The following is a 16,655-nucleotide window of genomic DNA, read 5'->3' as shown; positions in this document are numbered from 1 at the left end:
AATTTCGCCAAAATAGTCAATGTATAGACACACAGTGGTTCCAATTTTATATTATATTATAATAATAATAATAATAATAATAATAATAATAATAATAATAATAATAATAATAATAATAATAATAATAACTCCGCCATTGCCGGTCCCAAGCCCGGGGCCCCATCTTGCAAGTGATGGGGAAGGAGGAGGGGGAGGAGAAACAACCTCGTAAAAAAAAACTGGGTCCATCTGGCTCCGGATGGTAGCACCCTGTAAGGGCCCCTGCCTAGGGTTACAGGTGAAACCTGGTCAACGGTCTTCAAGGCGGATGAGGAATTTAATGTCCCAACGGCGGAGAGAGCGGAAGAACCTAGTGGAGTAAAGCACGAATAAAAAATCATTTCGGACTAACAATCCGATCTTATCTTGGAATTAATTTCCTACCTTGTACAATGTACAATTTCAATTGCAGAATGGAAAGTCCGCTGAATGAAAGCACTACCCCAGGTGGTAGCTCGGAAGAGAAATCCACCATTGCGTTATGCAATGCATCGGGACCTAGGGTTCTGGGGAGTCCCAACATCTGCAATAAGGGTGAGTCGGAGCATCCTTGGAATCCTTTCAGACTTAAATTTAAGAGGAAATTCTTTGCAGGCACTCTTAATGTAAATTCCTTGCTAAAAACCGGCAAACAGAAAGAACTGGAAATTTTCTTAGATAGACATGAAATCCAGATCTTAGCAGCTCAAGAGACATGGTTTATGGATGAGAATGTAACAGAAACCAAAAATTATAGAATCTTTAAAGGTAAACCAGCAATCAAAATTATGAAAGGAATGCCACTACTAGGTACTGCCTTTTATGTCCATAAAGCAATAGTTCATAATGTTATGGAATTCAAATCTGGTTCAGAAAGGTTATCTCTTCTCACACTTAAATGCAAGAACAAAAAGTATACATTTGTTAACTGTCAAGCACCAGTAAATGAAGATAATAGCAAGAACCCAAGTAAAACAAGAATTCTGGAGTCTTCTAGATGATGAAATGTCAAAAATTCCAAAATTAAATGTTATTATTCTACTCGGTGATTTTAATGCACAGGTAGGCAAAGAAAAAGTTTTCAGCAAAACAGTAGGGGCATATCCGGCACACAAAAGAACAAACAAAAATGGCATGAGACTAATTAATCTCCGTAAATCCTTTCACCTAAAATTAATGTCGACCTTCTTTAAGAAACTTCCAAGAAAGGCTAAAACATGGGTGTCCCCAAATCCGATGTTAGGTGAGTTTCAGTTGGACCATGTAGCTATTTTTCAAGAAAGTATTAAGGAAATTATGAATGTTAAAGTAATAAGAAGTGGGGAGTTCGACTCCAATCATTACCTCTCTAAAATTAAGCTAAAGCTTCTACCTCGCAGGAATCAAAGAATGCCAAGAAAATTAATGAAATACAACATAGGTAGGCTCAACATTACACAAGCAACTATAGAAAACTTTCAGGAAGAAATTAAAATAACTCAGCATGGCAAATGGCCAGAATTATCTAAACAGATTAATAGTGCAGCGAAGAAAGTATTTGGATAAGTTAAAACTAAAAAGAAAGTATGGTGGAATAACATATGTGAGGAAGCACTTATGGAAAGAGTGAAAAAGTGGAAAAAATGGAAATGTTGCGGAAAGAATGAACACTATGAGCTATTTAAACAACAAAGAAAGGAAACAACAAGAATAATAAGGCAGGTTAAAAGATCTTTTGAAAAATCGCAGCTAGTAGAAATTGAGAATAATTTTGTAAGAAATAACTCCCGAAATTTCTATCAGACCTTTAAGAATAACCTGAAAGGTTATCAATCCCAGAGCATTTGCTTCAGAGATGCAAATGGTAATACTGGCCTTAACAATGCCGAGAATTGTGAGATTCTGGCAAAACACTTCGAACACCTGCTGAATTGCCCTGAGCCAAATCATAAATTAGAATTTTCAGAAATTCAGGAAAATCTAGAAGTTGATTCACCTCCAACAGCGGAAGATATAAAGGAAGCAATAAAAAATCTTAAAAATAACAAAGCTAGTGGGGAAGACTCCATAACAGCTGAACTTTTAAAATGGGCTGAACCAAAAATTATAGAAGATCTACAAATAATCTTTGAAGAAATTTGGGAAACAGAAATGATCCCAGAGGATTGGAAAGTGGCTCTAATACACCCATTACACAAGAAGTGTAACAAGCAGGATGTCAACAACTACAGAGGTATATCTCTCTTGCCAGTTGCTTACAAGATATTCTCAACAATACTACTAAATAGAGTAAAATCGACACTGGACAGTCAATTGGGTGAATATCAAGGTGGATTTAGAGAAGGAAGATCTTGCTCCGAACAGATTTTCAACCTGAAATCTATAATTCAACACAGATTAATAAACTCCAAAGACATAGTTGTAACATTTATTGACTTTAAAAAAGCCTTTGACTCTGTTGATAGGGAAACCCTAGATAAAGTAATCCGTGAATTTGGAGTTAAAACTAAATTGGCAAACCTAATTCGTGAAACACTTACAGACACTATCTCGAAAGTAAAATTTATGGGTGAAGTATCTCGACCTTTCAAAATAAATATAGGTGTCAGGCAGGGCGATGGTCTGTCTCCCCTCCTTTTCAATTGTGTCATGGAGAAAATTGTAAGAATTTGGAATGAAAAACTGAAAGAATCTAAAATATTGCCACTCATGCTGGGGAAGAAGAACAAAGGTGTTGCAATAAATTGCTGAGCATTTGCAGATGACTTTGCCATACTTTCAGAAAGCCTTACAGATGCAGCAATGCAAGTCAATCTCCTTGAAAAGACAGCCAACATGACAGGCTTGAGAATCTCTGCCGAGAAAACAAAATTTTTGACGAATATAAAAAGTGCCCCAAAGTTTTTAGCAACGGATATTGGTCGAATAGAAAAGGTAAAGAAATTCAAATATTTGGGTGAGACAATTCAAGAAAATGGTTTAGAAAAATCTGCTATAGAGGAGAGGATACAAAAGATGGAAAGAGCGTACGGTATAACTAAGAATACTTACAACAAAAAGTGCTTATCAAGAAAACTTGAAATAAAGCACTACAACACAGTAGTGAAACCAGAATGCCTTTATGCCAGCGAATGTGTAGCACTGAACTACAAGCTTGATAAATTAGAAATATTAGAAAGAAGAATTATAAGGAAAATATTAGGTCCTCCAAGAATTGCAGAGTTTTGGAAATTAAGAAGTAACAATGAAATTTACCAGAATGTAGAAAACATATCAGAAACAATAAGAAAAAGGAGATTGCTATTTCTTGGACACATTTACAGAATGGATGACAATAGACTAATTAAACGAAACTTCAAGTACCTTTGGGAAAAGAAATCAACTACCACCTGGATTCAAGAAGTCAAGAAAGACCTGGAAAGGAACAACATACGAGAAGAAGAATTATTGGAAAGAAAGATTTTTAGGAAGAAAGTCTTACCAATGGAAGGATTCCAAGGGAGGAAGGAAAAGAAAACAGGCACAAAGTGGACTGAAGACAGGAAAAAGAAACACAGTGAAACAATGAAAGAATACTGGAAGAAAAGGAAAGAACAACTAAGGAGGAACAATTGAAATTGTAACGTGGTCCTTAGAAGGCCGGAATGCAAGAATAATAATAATAATAATAATAATAATAATAATAATAATAATAATAATAATAATAATAATAATAATAATAATAATAATAATAATAATAATAATAACACACATGCATCATCATTATAGACCATTATGCTTATCAACATTCAGTCTGCAAGCCTCTGTCATCATCATCATCATCATCATCATCATCATCATCATCATCCTAAACCATCTCCAGTTTCCCGGGTGTGGCATACGAGCCTCCTCCATCTCATCCTGTCCTTGTACCATTCTTCCTCCACCAACTTGTCCCAATCATGACCTCTCAGCATTACATCGCTCTTAACTAAATCTATCCATTTTCTTCGTGGCCTTCCCACGGGTCGTCTTCCTTCTACCTTTCTCTCAAATTCCTTCCTTGCAGTTCTGTTTCCTGGCATCCTCTTCATGTGACCAAACCACTTCAGTCTTGATATCTGAATCGTATTTAGGAGAGAATTGTCTATTCCTACTTCTTCTCTAATTTTCTCATTCCTAATCTTGTCTTTCCTGGTTTTCTGGATCATAGTGCGTAGGAATTTCATTTCAGCTGCCTGAAGTTTGGAAGTTTGGTCAGTGTTGTGGTTTCGAGACTGTATGTAAGAATTGGTGTATAATAGGACTTGTACAATGTCATTTTTGTTTTCATGGGTATTTGCTCATCCCACAGCAGGTGTCTTACCTGGTGGTAGAATTGTGTTGCCTTATTGATTCAATTGTTCACCTCATGTTTTGCTAGGTTGTCATTTGATATAACGCTACCCAAGTATTTGAAAACTGGAACGCTGTCCAGTTGAGCTTCATTTAACATGACTATTGGTTCTGCTCCTTCCCCATACACTTTCATCACCACCGTCTTGGTCTTGCTGATGTTTAAACCATATTTCTTAAACTCCTCATTCCAGCTTTGTATTCTCTCTCCCAATTCATCTTCTGAGTCACTCCAGATCGCAACATCATCTGCAAATGTGAAGGCTTTGATATCTCCATGTTCTTTCCTTTTAATAGATTTTATTACTACATCCATTACAATAATAAATAGAAGTGGTGACAATGAGCTGCCCTGCTGCACTCCTCTCTTTGTTTCAAACCAGTCCGACAAACCACATCCTACTTGAATACAGCTTCTGTTCCCACTATACAACATTTTCACTTTGTCTATGAGGCTGTCTCGCACTTGAAGTTCTTTCATGCATTGCCAAATTCTTTCCCTTGGTACACTATCGTATGCTTTCTCAATGTCCAAAAATATTAGGAATAAAGGCTTGTTCTTCTCCCAGTATTTTTCCATTAGCATCCTAATTGCAAATATAAGGTCTGTAGTTGACCTTCCTGGTCTGAAACCATACTGCTCTTCTTCCAAAATTGGTTCAACAATATCTCTGATTCTGGTCTCTATTATTTTTTCCAATATTTTCAGGACATGAGACAGTAGTGAGATACCACGGTAATTAGTACATTTTCGTCGGCTTCCTTTCTTGAACAGAGGTACAATGATGCCCATCTTCCAGTCCTCAGGAATAGTATTTTCCTCCCATATCTTGTTGAGCAGTCTATAGAGCCATTGGATTCCTGGAACTCCCGCTGCTTTCAGCATATCTGCACTTAGTTCATCTACGCCAACTGCCTTTCCTTTCTTCATGCTCTTGAGCGCATTTTCAACCTCAAGCCATGTAATTGGTGGTTCAGTTGTGGTTCCTCGACTTGGCTCTCCTCTATCCGTTGTTATGTTTTCTGTATCTCCATTCAGCAGCTTTTCGAAATCGATCTTGAGTTCTTGTTTAATTTCTCCCTCTTCTTGTGCCAGAGTTCCATCATCACGTTCTATTGCTTTTATGGTCTCTTGATCCCTTCGCTTGTTTTTCACTACTCTGTATAGCAATTTCATATTTCCTCTACTGTCCTCTTCCAGTTTGTCTGCAAACTCATTCCATTTCTTCTCTTTTTCTTCCCTTACAATGTTCTTTACAGCAAGTTTCTCGTTCCTGTATACTCCTTGAAGTCTTTGTATTTCTTGTTCATTTCGTTCTTGTCCCTGTTTTTTTTTCTCCTTGTCCAGTGCCTTCTTTATTTGGTTTTTTTCTTTCACCGCTGTTTTCACTCTATCATTCCACCATGGTGTCTCCTTTTTTCTTTTGACAGAACTTGTAACTCCACATAGGTTTTTGGCTTCTCCCACAAAGGTGTCTTTGAAGGCCTTCCATTCTTCATTAACGCTGGTTACTTCACACTTCGGCAAACTCTGCAAGCCTCTGTGAATTTACTAAATGTCACCACAATCCTCTATTTGCAACGAGTGCTGTGGCCTCATTTAGTTCTATACCTCTTATCTTTAAATCGTTAGAAACTGAGTCTAACCATCATCGTCTTGGTCTCCCTCTACTTCTCCCACCCTCCATAACAAAGTCCATTATTCTCCTAGGTAACCTATCCTCCTCCATTCGCCTCACATGACCTCACCACCAAAGCCGGTTTATGTGTACAGCTTCATCCATCGAGTTCATTCCTAACTTAGCCTTTATCTCCTCATTCCAAGTACTCTCCTGCCATTGTTCCCACCTGTTTTTACCAGCAATCATTCTCACAACTTTCATGTCTGTTACTTCTAACTTGTGAATACTGTAAGATATCCTGAGTCTACCCAGCTTTTGCTGCCGTAAAACAAAGTTGGTCTGAAAACAGACTGATGTAAAGATAATTTGGTATAGGAGCTGACTTCCTTCTTACAGAATACTGTTGATCGCAACTGTGAGTTCACTGTATTGGCTTTACTGCACCTTAATTCAATCTCACTTACTAATTACCATCCTGGGAGAACACACATCCTAAATACTTGAAATTATCTACCCGTTGCAGCTTTGTATCACCAATCCGACATTTAATTCTCTCAGATTTCTTACCTACTGACATCGATTGAGTCTTCAAAAGGCTAATTTTCATACCATACTCCCTGCACCTATTTTCAAGTTGCAAGATATTAGACTGCAGGCTTTCGGCACAATCTGCCATTAAGACCAAGTCGTCAGCATCGGCCAGACTGCTTACTAAATTTCCACCTAACTGAATCCCTCCCTGCTACTTTATGCCTTTCAGCAGATGATCCATGTAAACTACAAACAGCAAAGTTGAAAGATTACAGCCTGGTCTAACCCCTGTAAGTACCCTGAACCAAAAACTCATTCTACCATCAATTCTCACTGCAGGCCAATTGTCGTCAACAACAACAACGACAATGACAACGACAACGACAACAACAATAATAATAATAATAATAATAATAATAATAATAATAATAGGGTTGGGTTTACTTAAGGCCGAGTAGGAAGCTCATATACAGCAGTTCAACATCGCTCAAAGGCTGCTCTGAATTAATGATGACCATTTGACCATCTGCAGAGATCTTCAGACAAGAAAGGAAACATATTGCAATATCTGGGTATTCCATTCAATGAGGATATGACATCGAAGTCTGGGCGTTGGATACAAAATGAGATGAGGAAACGATCTTGTGAAGCATGATGCAAATTCTCTCATAAAGGAAAAGGAGTTGTTTGAAGTTTATGGGCAACATCTCAAGATTAATTCATGGATGAGCAGTAGGAAAGGCTTATTTTTCCCAATGGGCTAATTCCATCAAGATGTCCTGAAACATCTCAGCGGTGAGAGCAGTACCTGGAAGCAACCAACACACAACTTTGTGCAGACACCCAGGATGTGGAGAACTGGAGACATTGGGTCATGCACTAGTGAGTGTTCTAAAAGTGAATTGGTGAGAAACTTTCATCATCTTCAATTACATAAAATCAGCTTCATGGTCCGTATCACACTTCAATAGATTCACAACTAAGTATTTATTTATTTTCCACCTAGTCGATACAATGATTGCTTAAGGCAATTTAATGGTTAAAAGTGGTACATGTTTCATATATTATCAACATCTTCAGCCACATAACACTGTTTAGATGAAAAATACATAAATTGACAAAGTAATGCTTTAGAGGAAGTGTCCTTAAAATTAACATAAGATTGACAACATTAAAACAAACAAAAAACTCAAGAGAAAATACATAAATTATTTCTACAATTGAAAGCAGTCGTCAAGGAAACACTTGTACAATATTCCATAGAGAATATGTCGTAATGAATATTCTTTTCTTAATAATTCATCTGAATTAACAGGAAAGTAAAACGAGGATGATTTTAAACCCAGCAGTGCAAATGGAATGACAACCAGCAAGCAGAAAGCTATCAACCAAACATGCACACCTCGCTTCAGTGAGATAACCTGAATGCAAAGGCATGGGTTGTAAAAGGTCTTCTTTTTGCAGCTCGGGGAATGGCTTTCAAGTACTTGGTAGTCATCCTGAAAGTACTCTGCATCACTGAAAATGAGTTAGATGACATCTGTAACAATATTCTGAAAGATTCACTAAGTATTTTGCAATACATTTGTATGACACCTTTTAATGTATTTTGTCATCAGATTATAAATAGGAAATGTAATTTTAGGTATTTATATTTGTGCCAGTTTCTTCTGGACCCTTGTAGTCTTTTGGAATGCCAGAGAGATGTTCTTTTTCCTAAATACCAAGAGTGTCGTGGTCCGCATGGCTGCGTCTCCTTCGATGCAGATGTTCGGCATTGGGTACCTACCTCCCTTGCTCAGAGCGGAGGGGATAACACAAGGGGACCCATCGCGGCTTCGGCCCGGCGGGCAGGTTTTAAATGAACGTAACACCCATGCTCATAACACTTCTTAGCTCTGTGATGAGAAACCCATAAAAATGATTGTATATATGGGCATTTATTATCCATATTAGTCCCATGGTTTGCCTTGCTATATCTGACCCCCTAGATAATGGACATCCTCTTATCCATTTCTGGGGATTAGAATTTGGTACATACCTAGCTCAGCTCCACTTCATTCACACTGCAAAAATCTAACAGAAAATTGTGTCGGTTAAAGAATGTTATTGACATACAACATTCTTACTGTAGTCTTGCTACTTATCTTTCAGATAGCTTGTCACAACTCTACATGAAGATTGAGTTTCTCCCTGGGTATTTTTACCATTGTCACCATTACTTTCACTAATTCTCATGGTTATTGTGATTTTGAGTCACCAGTTTTTTTTTTCCAGCTATGCTGTTTAATCAGATTATGTATCTGTTGGCAGTTCTTATCAGGCTGCTTCAGCCCAACAATTCTTCGAGAAGCTGGATGCTGCAGCTAATAAGATGTCATCACATGGTCTGCCTCCTGGGATAGGAATGGAGGAAATTATGAGACCATGGCTCTCACAGACTAGGAACCCAATAGTCACTGTTACCAGAGATTATTCCTCTGGCCAGGTGACAGTGTGTCAGGTAGGTATATGGTTCACAAGTTTGAAATATCTAACTACTGGTGGTGGTGGTGGTGGTGGTGGTGGTGGTGGTAAATTCTGTTTGAAAAGGAAATAACCATCTTCTCTTAACATTAAACAGAGGAAAAATGGAAGAGGTCTGACACTTCAAAGAATGAAGGTATTGGAAAAAAAGAAGTGTAGGACTTTGACCTAATACTGTTAGGATTGGAAGAGAATAAGAGTCAGTCAAGGAAGGTTGGACAGAAAATGGGAAAGATGAAGGCGAGGAGCCTGGTACAATTAAATAGAAGCAATGTCAGATTCAGCTAGGGACCCCATGGCTGCCAACTCATGCTGCCAAGTTGAGAACCCGTAGGGTTCCCCTTTCAGTCATCTCTAATGACAGGTAGGGAATACCATGGGTATATTCTACCACTTCCACCCACTGGGGGAAGAAATATCTAACTAGTTCTTTCTCTCATCACATTAACCTGACAATGCAGTCACATCATGGCGCAGTCATCTGCTACAGCAGAGCATTGCTCTTTGCATATCACACTCTCCGCCTGCATTGAATGCTAAATCTTGCATAATATTGATAATGATCATATTATAATATGTCAAAAATATTTTCTCAGTTTTATGAACCTTCACTGTTTTATTTCTGTTCTTTTTTGAAATATATATAGACTTTTCTCATCCATAATGGTCCCACAGTTTGACCATACAGTTTGATCATATTCTTCTGATGTCGTAAAATTGTTACCTTTGTTCTACGTATGTGAGATATGGCATTTGTGGGCACTAACAGACAAATTATCAAGTGATGGCTAATACCCATACTTGAAATGGTGGATGTCCTATTTACAGAATACAGTATGTGTCTGGAGAAACAAAAAATATTTAGAAAGACAGTCATTTTAAAAGCATTTGCTCTGTAAGGTAAAATCAATGTTCATGATAATGAGTCAATATACCCGTTCTCATGGAAGGGTATAAGCTAACAGATATATGGGAAATTTACCACAAAAGAAAATAAATTAAACCATAATTATGCAACAATATTATAGGAATCAAAAAATCACTTTTAAAATAACTGAAAATGGAAACAGAAAAGCAAAGAATCTGGTTAACATATTCCATGTTGGAATCCTACTTTTTACCAAAGGTCCTTGATATCTGATTTGCAATAGAGTTCTTGATGTAAGAAAGGGATAAAAACGCTTCCACAAAAACTATTCAAACCATTGAAGGAATATTTATATAATATAGTCCCTAATTAGTTACTATAAATGACACCAGTCTTTTAAAATTGCAGTAGTTCTGCTGAATATCCTGCTTCTTCTGATTTTTTCTCTCTTCTCTGAGTCAATCTTTCCTCCAATACCCAGTAGGTACTTTATACACTTTGATAAACATTAATATGAATCATATGATTTCTTCTTGTCGTTCTCACTACAATTTTATTTTGGTGTAAATAAATTTAACAGGAGATATGTTCACTTCCTTGCATAAAGCCACTTTTTTGTTGCTAAGTCTATTCCTTAATAACACACAGTTATACATAATACTACATTACTAAGGGAAACACACTGAAGCAATTTACTTTCGATTCTGTCAAGTACAGATATCAACAAATTCTCATACTGGTTATTCTCTCCACCATCATACAATCGATTCTGAAAAGTACAGATATCAACAGTCTAAACACTGATTATATTCACTTTGCCATCACAAGGCAACAGTGACTACCCTCTCACTCAAGTCGATTCTGACAAATACAGATATCAGCTCACTCTAAGCTACACTCTACTGCACTGTCTCTGTCACTGTCTGACTGACTGTCAGCTCGTATACTGTTCGATAAACAGTCTAGAAATATTGACTTCTGGAAACGTTCTTGCAACACTAAATGGAACACATCCGAACATACAAGGCGCAAAAATCGACTGGACTCTCAATTGGAATAGATCAAACTCGAATGTTCGATTACGATTTATAAACACACTAGATGTAGTACCCGGTGTTGTCCGGAAAGTTTTTAAAGTTTACCTTTAATATTTGTACTGCCTGTTAATTATGTGTGAAATGAATTTTTATAGAATACCTTTGAGATGTTGATTGATATTTTATGATCTATTATGTAGTTTTAGAGTTATCTATATGTGTTTGATTTCAAGTTTTTGATTATTTCATACCTGGCAATTTTACAAAACCAAAAATTGGGAGATTTTGATATGAAAATCAGAAAAAAATCAGGAGAAATCAAGAGATACAAGGTCAAAACTGATTATTCTACATGTCTTGCACAATACAATACTCTGATATATTTATTAACACTTATTGTCTCAAAGCCCAACTGTTGATATAATGAGGCTACAAGGCTGAAAATTACACACCTTTATTGCCTCACAGGAAGTATGTGAGTGAGATGATCGGTCTCTGATAAGCCTTCCGAAAATAGTATGAACTCATGCTCCACACATATGAATCGGTCATGCACTTAAATGCCGTTACTTAGCAAATGCATAGATTAATATATTGCATCAAGCGCCCGTGCGATTATGCGAAGCGCAATGCTATTTGTATCAAATAACTAGCTGTTGTACACGTGCTTCGCTATGGAATTCTCAGAAAGACTGTCCTTATAGTTTTCCCAACTGAAGTCAACATTGGTCATTACAATGATGTCAGTATGAATAGCACGATTAAAAGTAATGCTGTCATATGAAATATTTGATAAAATGAAAAATAGCACATTTTCTCACTTTTAAAGAGAAGTACCACAGTACATGTTACAAATCTCATGTTATGGTCTGTATTGAAATGTACTTAAAATCTAATAATAATACTAGATTATAAATTCCACCTGTTCAATACATAAGAGTTTTTTATTAAATTTAAAAAATAGTTCTTAACATATGAGATATACGGACATGTTCACCCATAATTAGTGCATCATCAGCCTAAAAATCTCATACCTGAAAGAAAGATAGATCAGGATCCTGATTGTTCTTATACCAATAAGAGGATACTGTTTTGTTTTTAAAAAACAAGATATTTGTAAAGATCTACAATAAGGATTGATTATAAGACTTTGTCTTAAGAGTATTTATAAGTACTATATTCTACTTGCTAGTCATTTTATACACATTTATACCTAAAACAGTATCCTCTTATTTAGGTATAAGAACAGTCAGGATCCTGATCTATCTTTCTTTCAGGTATGAGATTTTTAGGCTGATGATGCCCCTCATTATGGGTGAAACATGTCCCTATATCTAATATGTTAAGAACTACTAGCAGTTTCCCGCTGGCTCCGCCCGCAATGTACAAAGTATGGTGTTGTTCGTTACTATCCTCACGGATGTATTTGCAAAGTTTTGAGTTAATGAAATAAAGCACATGATCTGCTGTGGTAATTGAATGTAATATTATATCAACAAAAGACTTGAAAATACATCACACCAAGAAATTGAATTAAACGTTCCTTGGAACAACACAACGCGCCTAACAGTTAAAAAGTCCTACAAAGATCTTCATCATGGAGACAAATGTACTCATAACTTTTCTCAGAATCTACCAATTTAAGTAGTTATTACCTCCAAAGAAAGTGTTTAATCCACTGAGTGTTTTTAAACCAAAACTAACTGCGTACCTCAATTAGAACGAAAGATATGATTGCTTCAATGAGAAAAAAATTTGAAGAAATGAGATGTCAAATTGAATGTGCACTCATAACTTTCCTCAGAATCAACCAATTTGAATAGTTAAGAACTGAGATGAAAGAGCTTGATCCACTGAGTGTTCTTAGGTCAAAACAAACTCCATACCTCAATTAGACCCAAAGATGTGATTTTTTCAATTTTTTGTCTCTTTGAGCAATCGAATAATTTGAGGAAGGTGGAAGTTAAGTGATTTATAGTACCGGATGACAAATCTGTGCATTAATACCTTTCAGTTTTTAAAAAAATGAAGAAAATCGACCAGAGAGAATGGCCGGACTGACTGACTTTAGTTTTCATAATTTTTTTTAAATATATATATATTTCTTAAATTTAAATAAAAAAAACTCTTATGTATTGAACAGGTGGAATTTATAATTTAATATTATTATTATTTGACTTTAAGTACCACAGTATCGATCTAACAGCTCAAAGTTCCAGAGCTAGAATGACCAGGCCGCAGACAGCCGCAAACACTCCCGTGTCATTATTCTATTTAAGATGATGCTTGTTGTTTAAAGGGACATAACATCTAGGTCATCGGCCCTTAATGGTACAAAATGAGATGAAATGTAATGACAATTTAAAAGTCCAAAATCATCCACTGACCAGAACTCAAAACGTGCTATTCCTCACATAGTGGCTACTAATTATAGGCAAGGCAGATCCATGGTGTCGCTCATAGAGTGGTACTAATCACTGGTACTGTAAAACTCACCCTGATTCAAACACTGTCGCTACTGATCACAAATCTATTGTGTACCTAACATAGTGGTACTACGCCCAAGTAAAAGCGACCCAGAGTAGTGGTACTAATTATAAGTAGTCTCATGGTTCTAATTTGAACATCTATAGGTCGCCCCTTTCAGTCGCATCTTAAAACAGACAGGGGTACTGTGGGTGTATTCTTTGCCTGCATCCCCCACCCACAGAGGGGTGTGTGTTTGGTCCACGAGAGCTATTTTATTTTGCCCAAGTCCGCTGGCAAGCTGATTAGGACCTCCTATCCGCCAACTGGAATGCACCACGTGGTAGTATTACCTCTCCCCCTGAAAGCCAACGTAGGTAGGTTCGTGGTTATTCCATTTAAGTGTGCATACTGCTCATTCCAATCAATGCCTCAGAGTAGGGATCAAATAGCTGGAATACTATGCTGATCCAGTGTGTTATGTACCAGTAGTATCAAAAAATTTATGAACCAGAGGGATGACATGCTAAAGAAGAGAGAGATCTAACTCCCCAGCTACTTCCCGCCAATATTCAGGTGGGCTGTTAAACTACTGTAGGTACGCAGCAGTAATCCCATCTTTCAGAAAAAAATGGCAGCAGAATACACAAAGCACATCACAACAAACAATGGTCAATGCAATGTTATTGTTGATCAATTTTATGAGCTGTCTATATTGGAGGCCTTCACATTTAGTTTTCTTCTGACTCTGTGATATTAGAGCATCTAATGTATAGTGAGTCCTCCTTTCTTTTACGACTCCCTCCTGTGTTATTATTCAAGCGATCGTTCCTCCATGACTTTTTTCTCATTCTTATATTCATCTTCACAATGTTGTTATAGTTGGTACAGTAAAACTGAGTAAGACATAAATAATCAGAAATTGTACTCTCTATAACTTTTGTTATGTAGTACTTTCGATATGACCAATTAGATAGGTAATTAAAAATTAAATTTTGGCACCTTCCCCTAAACTACTATTTTGAACAGGGTGAATAAAATTATTTATAGCATAGACTGTAGTTCCTTATACCTTGACTTAACATACCGATTTTCATTAAATTCTGTTCACCCATTTTCTCGTACCTGGGCGCTGATATGGACTTAGCAACAAAAATCCAAATTCATGAATATCTCTGTTATCATAGCCGGTATGGTAAAAATGTATAAGACATAAATGATAGGAAATTTAATAATATATCACTTTAAGTATGTAGTATTTATCGATAGGGCCAATAATAACATAAATAAGTGAGAATAACATTTTAGGCCTTCCCCTAAACTACCATTTCACTCAGCATGAACACAGTTGTCTATGACCTAGATTGTAGCAACTTATTCCCTGACTTTATATACTGATTTTCATTAAATTATCTTCGGCCGTTTTCTCGTGATGCGCGTACGTACACACATGCATACAGACAGACATTATGGAAAATTAAAACATGCATTTCTCCTTGTTACTGTGATCACAACCGGTACAGAAATATCATTCTAAATAAATTCTGAGCAATGTACTGACTTATTTTATTTATACTGAGATAAATTAAAATTAGTCAGAATTGTCTCCAAATGGCTCCTAAAATCTCAAGAAAAGTCACTAGTCATTATCATTGAAATTCTATCAATAAATTACTAAAAAGACTCCATATCTAGCAACTAGCCTCTAGAATCGACTATACTGATGTGAGAATTAAATTGAAATAACAAATAACATGGTTCAACCTATTCAATACAAGTAAATAGGAAATGTAGTGTTACATTCTTATTTAATTATAAGCAGAAGCGGAAGCGGTACCGGTTTCGACCACCAATCTGGGTCATCATCAGCCGAATAAAAATACAAAACCAATGCATAGGAAAACAAGAAATTAAAGGATGAGTCTTTCACAAAAACAGTTGAAGAAGCAATATAAGATAATGGGGATTAGCACTGCACGATTTTAAATCGTAAAATCTAGAAGAAGTAGAAGGTCAGTCACTTATATGAAGTAAGGCGCAATCTTCTGAAGAGCAGCACAACACACGCAATGTTCGGCATTGTGCCTCAAAATGTTTACAAGAAGAGGTGAACAATTAAGTGAGCCAGCCTGCATATACTATCAGGCGCGAAGTCACAACACAATTTAATAAATATGAAGTCCCAAAATTGTGTTGAAGTTGAAGACTTACTGTTAAGGTCTCAGCAGCATAAAAAAAAAATTAATAATAAAAAAGGAGTTTGATAAGATAAATATCAAAAAACAAGTTTTTTGGTATGTATGCATTGAAAAATAGTTCATAAATGAAAACTGTTTGTCTTTTAAATAGTATTGTCATGGTGATATCCAATATCATAATTTACTTTTGTCACAGTCCTGCCCTTGTATTTATATTTTCCATTTTCAACTTGAAAAAATGTGCATAGTAATCCTCACTGTGACTTTTAACTATGACAGAGATCTTCAAGAAGACTGAAATATTTCTGACTGAAACTGAACAATTACAAATTCAACATCCCTCATTCAAACTTAGTAAATTTAATGTGACTGCTTGTTGGCAGGAAGATGTTGAAACAAAAGGGCAGAGATGGTGGGTGCCTCTCTCATATACAACTCAAAGTAAACTCAACTTCAATGTCACCTGCCCTAAGTTATGGCTTTCACCAAATGACACCTGCATCAACATGACAGGAGTAGCCAGCCACGACGAGTGGATAATATTCAATATACGTCAGGCAGGTGAGAAACATAAGGAGGCAGACTGGTAAAAATTACTTCTACTTGATTTATATTATTTAGTGTTTAAAATATTTGTGATGTGCTAATTACTAAGAGTCCTGCATGTAAGAATACATTCATTTACTCTAGGCACATAATGATGTACTTGAAGCATAGCTATAAACAAGCATTATTCTCAGATACTTGAGAGAGCCTACTGTAGTTTTAGGCATGTCACTGAGGTATAGACAGGAATAGTGGAACTAATTCAGATTCTGGTACATTTTGGTGCAAACTGAATATAAACAATTGACATAAAGTATTAAGATGTACAAGTTAGTTCTTCTCTTTCTTTTGTTAGAGCTCCTTGTCTCCATGATTCTATGGATAAAATATTGTTTACCTTGTTCATAGTTGTCAATGCCCAAATATCTCACCAAAGTAACTCTAATATTTAGACTCTGCCATACACTTTGTCTTTATGTGCATTTTGTGT

At 36.3% G+C, this 16,655-nt stretch overlaps 1 protein-coding gene across 5 annotated transcripts in view; it reads left to right on the top strand.

Annotated features, from left to right (window-relative positions):
- The window catches only part of LOC136877760 (aminopeptidase N), a 210,109-nt gene that overhangs the window by 93,448 nt on the left and 100,006 nt on the right, over nt 1-16,655 (top strand). For 4 of the 5 annotated variants that reach the window (XR_011018591.1, XR_011018592.1, XM_068228638.1 and 1 more), the window contains 2 exons: nt 8,838-9,027; nt 16,003-16,180. Coding sequence is in view for 3 of the 5 variants with exons in the window: in XM_068228638.1 (XP_068084739.1) it covers nt 8,838-9,027; nt 16,003-16,180 (368 nt within the window). In the remaining 2 variants the exon portion in view is untranslated. The remainder of the gene's footprint in view (nt 1-8,837; nt 9,028-16,002; nt 16,181-16,655) is intronic. The other variant, XM_068228639.1, reaches the window with a different exon arrangement.

This window comes from Anabrus simplex, chromosome 7, assembly GCF_040414725.1.
Source record: "Anabrus simplex isolate iqAnaSimp1 chromosome 7, ASM4041472v1, whole genome shotgun sequence".
NCBI classification, from domain to species: Eukaryota; Metazoa; Arthropoda; class Insecta; order Orthoptera; family Tettigoniidae; genus Anabrus; species Anabrus simplex.
The sequence above is the reverse complement of the archived record's forward strand: the minus strand, read 5'-3'. Positions and strand labels throughout refer to the sequence as shown.